At 32.7% G+C, this 15,758-nt stretch overlaps 1 protein-coding gene across 1 annotated transcript in view; it reads right to left on the reverse strand.

Annotated features, from left to right (window-relative positions):
- LOC134281522 (uncharacterized) overlaps nt 1–15,255 on the reverse strand; it is a 42,487-nt gene extending 27,232 nt beyond the window's left edge. Inside the window, exons 1-4 of the mRNA XM_062763978.1 lie at nt 15,158–15,255; nt 9,904–9,967; nt 824–1,057; nt 285–563 (exon numbers count right to left, since the gene is read on the reverse strand). Of these exons, the coding sequence (XP_062619962.1) occupies nt 285–563; nt 824–1,057; nt 9,904–9,967; nt 15,158–15,238 (658 nt within the window). The 5' untranslated portion in view covers nt 15,239–15,255. The remainder of the gene's footprint in view (nt 1–284; nt 564–823; nt 1,058–9,903; nt 9,968–15,157) is intronic.
- Between the last annotated feature and the right edge of the window lie 503 nt (nt 15,256–15,758).

Consider the following 15,758-nt stretch of genomic DNA (forward strand, 5'->3'; position numbering starts at 1 on the left):
AAACAGGCAGACAGAAGGACAGACCAAAACTAAATGTCTTTTACTGTTTCCTTCGGGAAAATGAAATAAGAATTCTTAGTATTTCTTTGCACGTCATAGCCATTTTACTTAAGATTTAATTGGATGATATAAATTTGAAAAGATAGTCTATACAAATCTGTCACTTTAGAAAATCAAATGACAGATTGCAGGAAATATATAATGCAAATTTTTTTTTAGGTAGATTAAAGAAAATATTTGAAACATGACACCTCTGAGCACTTAAGATCTTAATTTTTACTTACTTTTTTCATCTTCAAATGTGACATACAGGACTCCATCTTCCACTTCACCTTTGACCTCTTCGACACCTCCACCTCCTGACTTCCTCTTGTTGTCAAAGTACAATTCTACACTATCTATGGATGTTGTTTCCTTCATACCTCTAACTTCTATAGTACACAAAGTTCCAGTGTTCTCTTCTGCTTCTTTTTCCACTTTCTTCCCATCCATCTTTCCTTGTTCCACATAAATTTGTTTTTTATTGAAAAGAAGTGGAGCTTTTTGAAGAACACTTGAAACAACTGGGAATGAAAAGAAACATAAAGACTACATAGGGTAAATATACAATATTTCTTGTCACCTCATTTTTGCGAGATAGGATGGTAGTATTGATTTTTTTTTTATTAAGACACGGAAACTTTGGTAATTATTCCATACAATCTCAAATAATACATTAAACATGAGAAGTTCATTTTAGTCAAAAGACTTCTTGCTTGTCATGCACAAAGTGATTTAAAGTACATGAATTAAAAATTCAAAACATTTCAGGAACTTATACTACCATCAGAATCTTTGAACCACACAACAGCACAATTTGAATCTTCATCATACTCCACTTTTTCCACCTCTCCTCCTCCAATCTTCCTACGATTTTCAAAGAAGAGAATTATTTGTTCTTCTGAGGTCCCTGGGGGGAGCCTAGTGACCTTTATTGCCCCTCCCTCCTGGTCCTTCTCCTCTACGGTGATATTATAGTCATTCTGACTAAGACGAATTTCTATCTGCTGCTCGTCCTCTATAAAATATAACTCAAAGTAATGATAAACTGATTCTCATGCGTCTACTGTGATCTGCTTGAGACAACAAAAAGAAGAAGAGTTCTACAGGCCTTATAGGTCACTTGACTATGATGTAACAATTTTCCAGCATTGAATTTGGTTTATGTTTTAAACTAGAGGCAATGAAATATACATTTTTGAAAAAGGAATCAGTGCTCATCATAATCGTCGTTTTTCATACTAATTGTTAGTCCATTAGGCCTATTTATACACTGAATTGACATCGGATTTTTCCGTTATTTCCCGATCATGACAAGGAGCACACGGCGGGTGTGTCCGGTCAGATGGGTATGCTCACTCCTCCATGGCACCTGATCCCATTTCTGATGTTTCGCAGGTCCGTATTTGCTCTGCTTCCATCTTATATTGTTTTATGGACTTTGATATTGAATACTGTTCGTTATCTCCAATCCTTCTTCATACACTTAGCCTTCTTAATTAACTTTGATAAGGTCAAGGCTTTTTGACATCATTGACTGCTGCTTTTTCAAGAAATATTATTATATGAATTACTTATTTCGTCATTGGTCGTTTGCAAAAATATTTTGTAAAATAACAGACCTATGGACCTTTTAAGTCATTCTAGCATCATTTAACAACTTCCAATCATTATAAATTTGGTTCATGTTTTAAATCAGAGGCCATGACATTCACAATTTTGAAAGCACCCTTGCTCATCATAAGCAATTTTGTAGCTGAGCATGGTTTACCCTTAGCATGTTTGTTCTTACTTAAGACCCACAGGCAGAGAAGGAGGAAAATGCACTTCAACTAATCATTAATATTCAGCAATAGTCGATAGTGCCCCATCCCACAGAGTCCCAATGACACTGTCACCACACATTATTATATTTCGGCAAAAGCGACTTTGTTCATAATATACAGCTGATTAATACCATGGAACATGTTTCAAAGCATTAGTTCATTTTTAGTATATAATAAGAGCCCCCCGCCCCCATAATATCCCTGACCCAGGGACCTTGAAATTAATAATTCTGGAAGAAGGGCCGTTCCTCATTATATACCTGTCAAAATTTCTAAGTCCCCACTTTTATTTTTTCAAAACGTTTAAAACCTTTTCTTCAATTTACTAGTTGCTTACAAATTTGCCTTTAATTTGTATGACTTACCTGTCAAGGCCAAAAAAAGTGTAATCGAAAGTGTAACTACTCGACCATGACTTTTTTTTGTTAAAGAGCATGAAGTTCGAGTTCCATATGTTTTTTTTTTTTTGTGTGTGTACATTCTTCATATTTTCGACTTCCATCTTTAATTGATAATGAAAAACAGAAAAAAAGCTGGAATAAAATGCAGTGCATGTCCACACAACAAGTTGCAAGTGAAGTTGACATGGCCCAAGCTGGTCATAGTTGACGAAAGTTCTGTTTTCTTTCACTGTATGACTTTATTTTACTTAAAATCTTTATGATTCCGCCCGAGAAACCTACAAAGTGTAACTGAATTACTTTTAATCGTTAGAAATCGCTAGATTTTCAACAAACACCACGAAATCATCCTAGAGTTTATCCGTAAAAAATAAATGGAACCGGAACCGGAAGTGCCCTCCCATCAAGGTCAAACTGGAGGAGTGGGGAATACATGTAAGAAGACGATATGTAACTTTTGTTGACAAGACACATACAATTTCGATAAGACCCCTTGTCATCCTTATCTAAACCCTATTTAGCATGTATGGAAGAAGAAAGACCGGAGTGTGAGACAGCTTTTTCAGCAGCAGAATCTAGCGGAACTAAGGACGACCAATAGTCTCCACATGGAAAACCATTCAATAAAAGATTTTTTCTTAAATAGTGTGAACTCTTTGAGAAACGGTTGTCTTGTTGTGAATTCGTTTGAATGGAGAATAATGCAGTATTTAACGTTGCGAATTTTTAATTCTAGGGTGCCTTAACGTTTCTGCATATTGTGTTAAGTACTAGTCTGTGTAAAAATCATGCAAATGTGATATTTGAGTGATACATTCAGGATCTCAGAAATCAATGATTTTCCACACATATATTTCTCTTGACCTATGATCCATGTATGTAAAATAAAAAATGTTTTGGATCATGGTTACTACGGAAACCTGATCAAAGTAATTTCCTTAGCAACCAGCCAATTTTTCTATTTGAAGGCACTGAAAATCATTGATCTTTAAAGCCTGAAATTATGTATCAAATCTTTAACAATAATTCTCATTTACTGGTATGATAAAGACACACACATTATTTGTTTAAAACACACAAGACATTGATATTTTATCTGAAGCTAGTACTATGGTAGACATTAGAATATATGTATGTTTTTGCATTTTTGCTGATTCAGCATTTTCCTTGATTTTGACAATATTCAAGGTCAATTTAAAAAAAATACCAAGCTAATACAGATTTTGCATGACTTTCACATAAAAGTAGAGAACTTTCTCTTTTACAGATTGACTTTGAGTTTTTTAAAAAATCCTATTCGTTGCCTAGCAACAAAATTAGATATTTTGATAAATAAAAAGTGAAAAATGGTAAAGGGTTGGGTCAAAAATCTTAAAATTTTTTATTTTATTGTGACAGATACAATTTTTCAAGTAATAGAAAATAACTCTCATATAATTTTAAAATGAGAGAATAATTTATAATCATTAAATTCCATGGAACAGAAAATTTTCCCTAGCAACAATGCAAAACAGTTATTTTTTGGCCTTTTTGGTATAGATTTTGATAGATACGAATAGATATTTTTTCTTTAAAATGTGATTGGGCATAAATGTCAATTTAATATGGGTCTAATAAAGTTATTCTGGTACTTTATTAACCCATAGGTACAATTCTGAACACTTAACGACCACTTTTGTATCTACAATTTACTATTACATTCAGGCATTTTTTTTCGCTAAATTTTTAGGGCTGAAATGAGATCTTCCACAAAAGATGTTATAAATGAAAAATAAATAGCTTCAGATACAATATTATTATGTAACAAAAGATTTGTATGGATGACAAGATTCCATAATTAAATTATACTTGAGTTGCCATGGCAACTTAATGCACAATGACCAGAAAGCAAACTATCTGCGACCAAAATATTTGAAATTTTAGCTTTCATTTAAAATTACTAGTAATACTTTTGCTAGCATTGCAATAAGCAAACACACAGAAAGCTTTAAAATTCATAATTTAAGAAACTGTATATTTTTATGGTTACCATGAGTACGCTTTGAAGCTAGTGTTGCTTAGCAACTGCGTAATATAACCAAATTTTGAAATTTACGAATGTTTCGGGTTAAAAAAAATTTATTGTCATTGAGATTTATTCATCATTTAAAAATTCGTATTAAAAAATTTCTACCGCTTTACATTCTAGAAACATTTCATTGGTGTATATATGTTTTTCTGTTAACATTTTGTTTGGTATGTACCTGTCTGTTTGTCTGTAGACTTTTCACATTTGTAACTTCTTAAGAACCATTTCACCATAACTTTCCACAAGAGGAGTTTAAAGTTTAATGTATGAATGTATAGTAAATGTCTTTGTAAGTCTTCTTCTTCTCGAGAACAGCAAAACCATGATTAGGCATAGAAGTATCCTCGGGTTATGGAGATTCAATGTTATTCAAATCATGACCCCTGTGGGTAGGGCAGAGCCACAACAGGTGGGTAAAGTATACAATTGGAATATATAGGAAATACATGTATCATAAAAAATCTTCTCAAGAACCGCTAAGGCATAATTAGACATATAGAGAAGTATCATCAGGTAGTGTAAAATCAAGTTTCTTCAAAACATGACCCCTGGGGTTTGGCACAGACACAACAGGGGCCCAAATATCTTATTTCTTCTTTAGAACAGCAAAACCATTATTAGTCATATTAATACAGAAGTATCCTTACGTAGTGTAGATTTGATGGCACCCGAGGGTAGTTCAGGGCCACAACAAGGGCTGAAAGTTTACAAAAGAATATTGGGAAAAAGTATTTTGAAAATTCTTCCCCTCAAGAACAACAAAACTGTGATTAGTAATATTGAAATGGAAGCATCTTCAGGAAGTGTAAATTCAAGTATGTCTCTCATAGACATTTCAAACTGATCTGATTTCTGTTCTTTCAAGGCAAATGTGCTTAAAAGAGTAATGTGGGCCTATAGGCTCCTTTTTCTACAAAATAATGCACTTTTCTCTCCTAAATATAAAGAAATTACATGTACATGTAATATGAAATCAAAATCCATATTGAAAATTGACAATTCATGAATAGATATCTTGAGTATCGCTTTCAATAATAATAACTCAAATGATTAGACAAATAATTTTATATAATTATCAAATTAAGAAATAATCAAACATATATTTCTGTTTCCTTTACAAAAGCACAGAGAGTAATGTAGTGCATATTGAACTAATGTAGTTCCCTGGGTAAAATACAGAAAAAACAAGATGTGTTTGTGAAACACTGATGCCCCCGTATGACAACATAGCAAAGGTTAAACTTTTCTTAAATGCAAATTTAATTAATTGGTAAAGTAAGGTATTCTCACTGGAAAACAATTTTGAGATTCGAAAGTAAGCCAATGTTAAAGTTTTTTCAATAAGTAGAAAAATCTCTAAGATCAAGGTCAAAAAGTCAATGTAATTGGTATCAAATGAAAGGTCTTGCCACATAAAATATACTTATATAGAGTATGAAAGCCCTAGCGCTAACCGTTCAGAAGTTATGGCCAAGGATAAATTTTTCAAAAGTAGGTCAAACTCCAAGGTCAAGGCAAAAGGGTCAAAGTTCTTGTCATCAAATGAAAGGTCTTGTCGTAGGGAATAAATATATAAAGTATGAAAGCACTAGCCTTAACCCTTAAAAAGTTATGGTCAATGTTTGCTTTTTTAAAGTTGGTCAATCTCAAAGGTCAAGGTCAAAGGGTCAAAGTTCTTGGTATCCAATGAAGGGTATTCTCACAAGGATTACATACATGAAGTATGAAAACCCTATTCCTTACCGTTCAAAAGTTATGGCCAAGGTTAAAGTTTTTTCACAAGTACAGAAATGTACAAGGTCAAGGTCAAAGGGTCAAGGTTGTTGGTATCCAATGAAATGTCTTTCTTTCAACAAAGATTACATATGTAAAGTATAAATGTCCTGGTATCTACTGTTCAAAAGATATGGCCAAAGTAAAAGTTTAAAATTTTCATGTAAAAATGGGACAAACTCCAAGGTCAAGGTCAAAAGGTCAAATTTTGGTGGTAAACAAAGAAAGGTCTTGTCACAAGGAATACATCTGTGAATTATGAAAATCATAGCTCCACTAAATCAAAATTATGGGCAAGGTTAAAGTTTTTGCGGACAAACAAAGAGACAGACAGACAGAGCGAAAGACAGACAGACAGACAGACAGGAAAAAACTATATACCCCCGAAACTTCGTTTACGGGGGCATAAAAATACAATTGTAAATATAAAACCCTAGCACCACCTGTTCAAAGGTTATGATCAAGGTTAACGTTTTTAAAGGTAGGAGAAACTCCAGGGTCAAGATCAAAGGATCAAGGTTTTTGGTTTTTAAGAAAGGCCTTGTTCCAAAGATTTCATATATGGGAGGTATGAAAGTGCTGGCCCTTACCGTTCAAAAGTTCTGGCCAAGGTTAAAGTTTGTAAAAAGTAGGTCAAACTCCAAGGTCAAGGTCAAATGTGTTTATACTTGATGAAAGGTCTTGTCACAAGGATTACATATATGAAGAATGAAACCTCTAGCCCTTACTGTTCAAAAGTTATGCCCAAGGTTAAAGTTTTTATAATGCCAAAACTGAAGAGATCAGTCATTTCTAAAATTATAATAAATACAGAACCTAACTTTTACTACCTCACTTGATCATTTTGGCAAGTTCAGAATTACTAGTACAATCTAGGGTATATTTTTTAGCTTGCTGGAAAGACCCAAGAAGATGCAAGGACAAAATGGCAGCGCACTGGAATATTATAAACTAGATGCCCATTTTTTCTATTGCTCTCTTATTTTTCACCCAAGATTGAAATAACAGTAAAACACAGAATGCTTATATAGCAGAATTATTAAGCTGTGTCATTGTCAAGTCCACTCTAGAATTCATTATTCTGAATTGAGACCACCACCACCCCCCTATAGTACCTTCTTATTAATAATTTATCAATTCAGCAAATTAAAGTTCCAGTGGTTCTGATATCTACCTCTGTGTTTTATGATGGCTACAGCGCTAACTCACCTCTCTTTTTGAAAGAATTGTTTGTAACTAAGTACTAGAAAATAGTGATATGGTAATGTCTTTTTCCACTTCAGTCGCCCGCGTGGCGCAGTCGTTAGAGCATCTGCTCTAGAGATGAAAAGTAAGGAGCTGATACTTACGTCGCGGGTTCGAATACCACTGTGGGACGTGGAGACTGGTCCTTCGGATGAGACCGCATAAACCGAGGTCCCATCTCACAATAGGTGCCGGCACGAAAAAGATCCATCACTGCTCTTGAAAGGGCCGTAAGTGCCGAGTATAGGATACAATTTGCACCTCTCCTCTGGCAAGTGGTGGCGTCTCCATAAAAATGACAAATTCTCGAGAGGGACATTAAACAACATACAATTAATCAATCAATCTTCCATTTCAAAGTACAGCAATTGATTTCCAGATACTTTCATTAGATATTTTTTCTTTAAAATGTGATTGGGCATAAATGTCAATTTAATATGGTTCATTAAAAACTTTTTGTTTGTAAAGTACACTAAAGCTGTACTTCGCCCCCAGTTTTTGCTTAATGGGCTAAACTAACTGGTTATTCAAGTACCTTTAGCATTCGTTTTTCTACAAAAAGTATATTTTTTATGATTACCATGGATATAATAACGTGATATTGAATTAGTGTGGCTTAGGTACTATTCTATTAGCTGCAGAACTGTAGTTCTATGCTTGAGAAAATTCGTACAGATAAAGCCGGGAGCTACAGATTCAAGCGTTGTAAAAACCTTTGATTTACGCTGACAATTTTTTGTCGCTCACGTCGGGTATTTTCTCTTCTATTTTATACTTCCCTCAGCTTTAAAAAGGTATTTTATAATTATAACCATACATTAATGTACTTTACAAACAAAAAGTTTTTAATGGCCAGTGTGCAACTTATTACCATGGCAACCCAAGAATTAGTTACTCAATGGAATCTTGTCATTCATACAAATGTTTTGTTACATCATAATATTGTATCTGAAGCTATTTATTTTTCATTTATAACGTCTTTTGTGGAAGATCACATTTCAGCCCTAAAAATTTAGCAGAAAAAAATTCCTGAATGTAATAGTAAATTGTAGATACAAAAGTGGTCGTTAAGTGTTCAGAATTATACCTATGGGTTAATAAAGTACCAAAATAACTTTATTAGACCAATATTAAATTGACATTTATGCCCAATCACATTTTAAAGAAGAAATATCTATTCGTATCTATCAAAATCTATACCAAAAAGGCCAAAAAATAACTGTTTTTGCAATTTTTGCTAGGGAAAATTTTCTGTTGCCATGGAGATTAATGATTATAAATTATTCTCTCATTTTAAAATTATGTGAGGGTTATTTTCTATTACTTGAAAAATTGTATCTACAAACAATAAAATAAACATTTATAAGATTTTTGACCCAACCCTTTACCATTTTTCACTTTTTAGTTATCAAAATATCTAATTTTGTTGCTAGGCAACGAATAGGATTTTTTAAAAAACCCACGCTTTCAAAGTCAATCTGTAAAAGAGAAAGTTCTCTACTTTTATGTGAAAGTCATGCAAAATCTGTTTTAGCTTGGTATTTTTTTTAAATTGACCTTGAATATTGTCAAAATCAAGGAAAATGCTGAATCAGCAAAAATGCAAAAACATACATATATTCTAATGTCTACCATGGTACTAGCTTCAGATAAAATATCAATGTCTTGTGATCCAAAACATTTTTTATTTTACATACATGGATCATAGGTCAAGAGAAATCTATGTGTGGAAAATCATTGAATTATGAGAACCTGAGTGAATCACCTTTTGCATGATTTTTATATGGACTGGTACTTAAAGCGCTTAAATGAAATAAATTAAGTGAGAAAAATTGTTTTGCTACTTTATTATTCTGTATACGTATTAACTTATTCCGTTAAAATAACTAAATATATGAGCGATGTAACGCAAAAACTTGCCTGAGGACTCAGAAATTTTGAGTCTAGTATAGCTTTGTAGGTAGTTAATCTGCTTAATACGCAGGGACTCTTATTAAGCAACAGTCGTAAATTTAAGCCTTAACTGAGGTGTACTTACGGGGATTACACGTAATGAGATGTGTATCTTATAAGAAACATATTTATTTTTTGTCTTGTCCGATTTTGACTTCTTTATGTCGGCCGACCAATTTTGTGTCCATCAGTCAAAGTTATAATTTTTTCTGCATCGGTGGCCGATTTCTTCATTACAATTGAAGCAATCTGTCGACCAACTTTCGATCATCGTCCGACCGTTGGCGGTCAGTTTATAAATTCGGTCGTCCATCGTTCGACAAAAAGGGTATTAGGATATCCGCTTCGCAGCCAGGAAGGATAACTCTTCAATAGTCTAAAAATGAAGCTTTTCTGATCAAAATTGTCTGTTGTCGTTAACTTAATTTTGTATTTTATTTTCATCAATGATTTTTCATTAAAAAAAATATTAAGTATATCCAACCTTTCTAACCATAAATTTTTTTAGACTACTGAAGAGTTATCCTTCCTGGCTGAGGAGTGAATATCCTGAAAAAAATAACCTTTATGAACATTTATCCTTAAATATTAAGCCTACCTGTAAATTGAGCATCATCGCGAATAACGGCAAATTGTGCTCCACCCAGTCCATAATTTTCTTTCTATTGAAGGAAAAAAAAGTCATTATATGTAATGAATTTTTTTCGCAAATTAATTTTTTCCGTAAATCTATTTTTATAAGATTATATCTCATTTAAATCTCAAAGACTTGAAATTAAAAGGTTTGTTATCATCGTATGTTCTATAACAAAGCTACCTGAACTCTACTCATTTTGAATTTCAATATGTGTAGTTATTTGAATTTAATTTTTTTGAAAAATAAAAAAAATTACATGTATTGTTAAAATTATTTCAATTTATTTGAAAAGCACGGCGGACATCCGGTCAGTCAGGTCTCAAGTGGTTATAATATTGTTGGATGATTTTTTTTAGAGTTCTACACGGAAGCCGGTAAGAAAATTATTCCTCCTGTTTTAAATGTAACATTGTTTTGTCCCCGCGAAAGCGAGAGGACATTAAATCTCATTCATCTGTCCGTCTGTACAAAACTGTCAGTCTGTCATAAAAACTTTCACTTTGGCCGTATCTTTTGAATGAGAGGAAATAGGACTTTCATATTACACATGTACATGTAAATTACCTGTGATAAGATAATTTATCCAATATGATGTTTGACTCCACAACCTTGGCCTAGAAGATTGTCCTAATTTTCAAAAAAAAAATTTCGTCATGATACTAGTAGCTTTTGATAGAGAAAGGGCTTTCATATTCGACAAGTGTATTACCCCTCACAGGATATTTCCGCTCATGCTATGATTTCTGACCCCTTGACTTTCATGTTTGATCTAAGATTAAAAATAACAACTTTGGTGGAGTGCATTTGAATATGAAAGGCATATGAAAGAGTATGTCTTAAACCGTAACATAAAACAAACTTAGCGAGACCTTAACTAGTTAAATTTTTCTTATAAATCACGCTAGTTTTTCAATTTATATACTTGATGATAAATATTCAGTTGTAATGTTTGATTTTATATGTATATAATTATATAATCGACGTTTTTTCTTAATTTTTAGGGAGGACATTATATTTCGTACGAAAGTTCTGTTAGAATGAATTTTTTTTTTAATTTATTGTTTTTTCATGGTTTTACAAAAAGAAAAATGAGAGAGAGAGAGAGAGAGAGAGAGAGAGAGAGAGAGATGGGGGAGAGCGAGAGAGAGAGAGAGAGATCAATTGAATAAATTCTTCCAAAACTTCCAGGCCTCATCAAATTTTTCTTGTTCATTGTTTTTCTTTGCTATTGTTTTATTAGTGTCATATAATATTTTTATTTTTATTTTTTATGGAGGACATCAACCCATTCAGAGAAAGTGTTCTCTCATACTGTAAATAAAATACTTTATTTGTAGAGCAATAAGAGTTTTCACTTTTTCTGACTTCATATGTGGTTCCAATATAAAATCTTTCTTTGAATATGTAATATATTTATGATGATAAAATGAATTTTAATATTTAAGGAATTATAAGTGTCTTATTTTTCGATTTCATGATGTGATCATCGTCATGAAATCGAAAAATATGACAGTTATTCCTTATATTTACATACTCTTGATTCCGCCAATCCACGGGCTACAAGCCCTGCTTCTGTCTCTCTATTTGTCCTGCCCTGCACGCGAATTTTTGAACTGCGGCTATCGATGAACCAGTACATTGATGAGGAAATAAAGAACATTAACTATTTGTAATGCTATCTCGGACAAAGACATTCATATTTGGAAATGTGAAAATAAAAAAATCAAAATGCATGCATGCAATTATACGTTTAATGTAAATCTTATGCATTACTTTTGCTTTATCTTTTGAGGCTGCTGAGTTTTCTGTGATCTTTTGTTTTTATTCTTTTGCTTGAGAAATGATTGTTCACTTGCTTTGTCATTCTTGTAGACATGGCATGAAAATTAAACGTCACAATTATTGGAAGAGGTACTCTCCGTCATATAACTATGTACATAGTTTATCGGCTTAATACCCAGATACAGTGGAAACGATTTTCAAAGAATTTCATAAACATTAGAGCCCTGTCCTTACATCAGATTCCCTGACCCAGGGACTGTGAAATTCAAAATTTTAAAAGAAGCACCCTTATTAATTATAATTATCCATTAAGTTTGTTTAATACCAAGAAGAAGAGAAAAAGATTTTCAAAGAAATACCGGTATGCACTTTCACTATATGATCTAATAGCCCGGCTCTAGCACTAGAACCCCTGAACCTGAGGCCATGAGTTTTACAATTTTAGTAGAGGACTGCTTGATATCAAGGAGAAAAGAAAAAGATTTTCAAGTGGGGCAGTGGCCATGAATTTCACATATTTTGTTCTTCACCCATTGATTTTATATGCCAAACTTAGTTTAAATTGATTCAGTGGTTCCAGAGAAGAAGCTGAAAATGTTCAAAAGTTTACGAACGATTGATGGCATACAACGAACGACGTACGACAACGGACTGAAAACAGGTGGCAACAGGTCACCTGAGTGACTCAAATGACCTATAAATGTTAAAACATAGTTACGTAACCTCTACCGACCGCCTAACTTTTGATAAGATTAGCATATTTAAGCTCGACTCTAGTTACGGTCTTAAGATTGAGACTGTACTTTAGTCCTACATAAGTGTACATAAGTATGGCCTTAGAATTACAAGTAAGTATCCTCTATGTTGCAACCCCCAACAGCAGAGGACCACAATTCTTTGAAATTGATTGTTTTCAATAGGAATCATTCATCATCATGAAATTTATTTAGTCATATTTATTCACGAAATCCGGAGAAATCTTTAAATTTGAAATTTGCAAAAAGGGAAAAGATCTTCCTTAAGAAAACAAAAGGATTTGTAGGATTTTTATTCCGATTGATTGCATGATTTGCTGAACGTGGACCAATTCATTTCCAATTGGCGATATCACCTATTCGACAAAGTAATATCATTTATTCAATGTGAATAAGTGATATCACTTATTCGAATAGGTGATATCACTTATTCGAAAACATGATATCTTTGTTTGCGTGTAAATACCGAAACAGCGCCTCGTAGATGTGTTCAGAGTGAAACAAATTGAGTACATCTATTAAAATAGCATGAAACAAAACAGCTCGTTTCCCATTTACAAAAACAGGTGTTTGATCGGAGGGATGTAAATAAAGTCGTTTTCATTGAACTCTAGGAATAACCATGTAGTTCAATTTATTTTACTGGTTTTATTCTTAGAATATTTACATCCATTGAACATTTTCTCCTTTATTTCTTAAGAAAACCCATTGCGTTAATCACTGCATGAACTACAGTCGCCATGTCGCCTGTACAGATTTCTTGATCAGTGGCTGTTCCATCAATAAAACGTATAAAGACGTTCGAATCATTAATACAATAATTAATCTTTTAAATCCTACTTTAAATGATTATTTAAACAGATACAAATATAAACAATAAAATGTTACGCGGGTTATGTTTTTTTTTTTTGCAACAGCTGCTTCCGTTAATTCCAGTTATAACAAAGAAAGCATTTTATTGTTTAAATAAACAGAAAAATTCAATGTCCAACTTCCCTTACTTATGTAGCAATATACCTTTATCACCGGAAAACAGAGTTTATATATCTAAGATTCTTCGATACGCAATATGCTTTACGTACATGTACATGTATGAACAACTTTTAGAACGATGCAAGTTATTGAAAAACAAGTTGCTTACACAAAAGCTGCACTCTCGTTTAAAGTCATCATTTCGTAAATTCTACGTTCGATACAAAGAACTTGTCGGCAAAACAACTTATCATTCAGTCAAATGATGACTTACGTCTTTCATACTAAATTTTAGACCATTATATACTCACTTAATTTTCTACGGATTTTCCGTTATTTAACGATTATGCCAAGGAGTTAGTAGTGGATCTTCACTCCTCCATGGCACTTGATCTCATCTCTGATGTTTAAGAGAACCGTGTTTGCTCTGCTCCAACTTTGTATTCTTTAATGGGCCTTTGAGCTTGAATACTGTTCGTTATTTCCATATATTTCATGCAACTGTTCCCAGGCCCCTTTACGGTCTAGAAGACATTTCTCTAGCGACTAAAGTCAACATTCCGAAAACAACAGAAATGAACAGTTTGTTTGTGAAGAACTTGCAATAAAAAAATTAATACACGAATAAAGTAAACAAACAGGCGTTATACTGCCTTTTGAAAAGATGGTTTCTAAAAGGATGAACCTGAAAATAATTATTGAGCAATGAACTACGATCGTCTCCAACAACACATTATTTATTTTGTAGAAATTAATACTGATTTCAGAGTGAATAGAAATATTACTTGAAAATTCTTAGATATTATGGAGTGCTATAAAGAGTGGTAATAATTCTTTTCGACTTTTAAGTATGTTCGTACTGCAATCATGGAGACTGCGCGACTACAAGCAAATGTTCTTAAATAAACACTGTTTAAGTTGCAAAAATGAAAAAAAAAGATTTGTTAAACTACACGAAACAAAAAACTGAAGAGATTAAAAACCTTCATAGACACAACGTCTTACATACTGACAATCAGATTTTGGAACGCAGTTCGCAGTTTGTATTTTAAAAGTGAATTCTAGAACGCAGTTCACAATTCAAAAATTTAACATCTTCATGGGGTCTGGAGTTTTGAGGGTGCAAGTGGTCATTAACCACTTCTTTCTTGATGACACCATCTCTAGTTTCCGAGATACAGCCCTCGAGTTTTTAAGCCTAGTATATTATACTATAAGAATAAACATCATTATCGGGGACATTGAAGTCCCCTGTCCCGGGGTATGAAATTTAGACTGAAAAACTGGAGGGCTATACTGTAGATTGGCAAATAATCACGATGGTTTTAATTTCAATATAATCGCGATTCATCATTTATCCGCGACATTAAACTCATCGTGAATGCTATCAGTTGTTTTTAAAAACGTTTAAATGCTTATACGAAATTTAAACAATTTATATCCGCGTGAAATTAAAACCATCGCAATGGGTACTTTGTAAGAAATCGTGAAATTTTAACTTAACGGAATTAAAACAACTTACAGTATGTATTATAAATGTAAACATGCTCGTAAATCAATCCATATACGCTTACGGAACATTATTATCAACACTGACCTCTAGCATAAAACAAAACAAACAGTAGAAACCGACTACACATATCTAGACTTTTCATTTTTTTTATATTGAAGGAAATTTAAATTAATTCTTTTAAAAGTTTCCCTACCTTAAACCAATCTTCAGGAATATCTGTTGCATTACTTTCTGTAATCATAAGTGTAATCTTTCCTACATTGTATGGACTCATATATTTTAACCACCAATGTGCCTCTGAAAAAAAACACAATACAGTACGTATGATTAGCTCTTATCAAATTACCTTATAGACTTAAGGACCATTTATACACTAAACCAGATTGTTTCTGGGAACTGTGATAATAATTATTATATTAGTTATATACATGTAGATGTATTTTTATCGAGCTCATTCCTTGAATTTTATTGTTGAAAGATATCTAAGTATTGCTAAATAAAGAAATAATTATTGTTTAAGTTAAATTGGGAATATATTTGTAAGTAAGGAGTTAAACTATTTTTATAGTAAAACAGAGAAAATTTCAACTTAAATTCATGATCAATTCAACAACCTGTTTCTGTGTGCTCTTCAATGAATTGAATGAACACTCTCATCAGTTAAAAAATACCCTTGATTTTTAAAGCTGAGTGATTGAGGGATCGAGTAAAATAAAAGAAAAATGAAATTCTTATACTTGTAATTATAATAGACAATTTATACATTATATAGACATTTTATACAGTTCTTAGCA

This window comes from Saccostrea cucullata, unplaced genomic scaffold (genome assembly GCF_032062105.1).
Source record: "Saccostrea cucullata isolate Sc308-1 unplaced genomic scaffold, CSIRO_AGI_Scuc_v1 ctg841, whole genome shotgun sequence".
Taxonomy (NCBI): domain Eukaryota; kingdom Metazoa; phylum Mollusca; class Bivalvia; order Ostreida; family Ostreidae; genus Saccostrea; species Saccostrea cuccullata.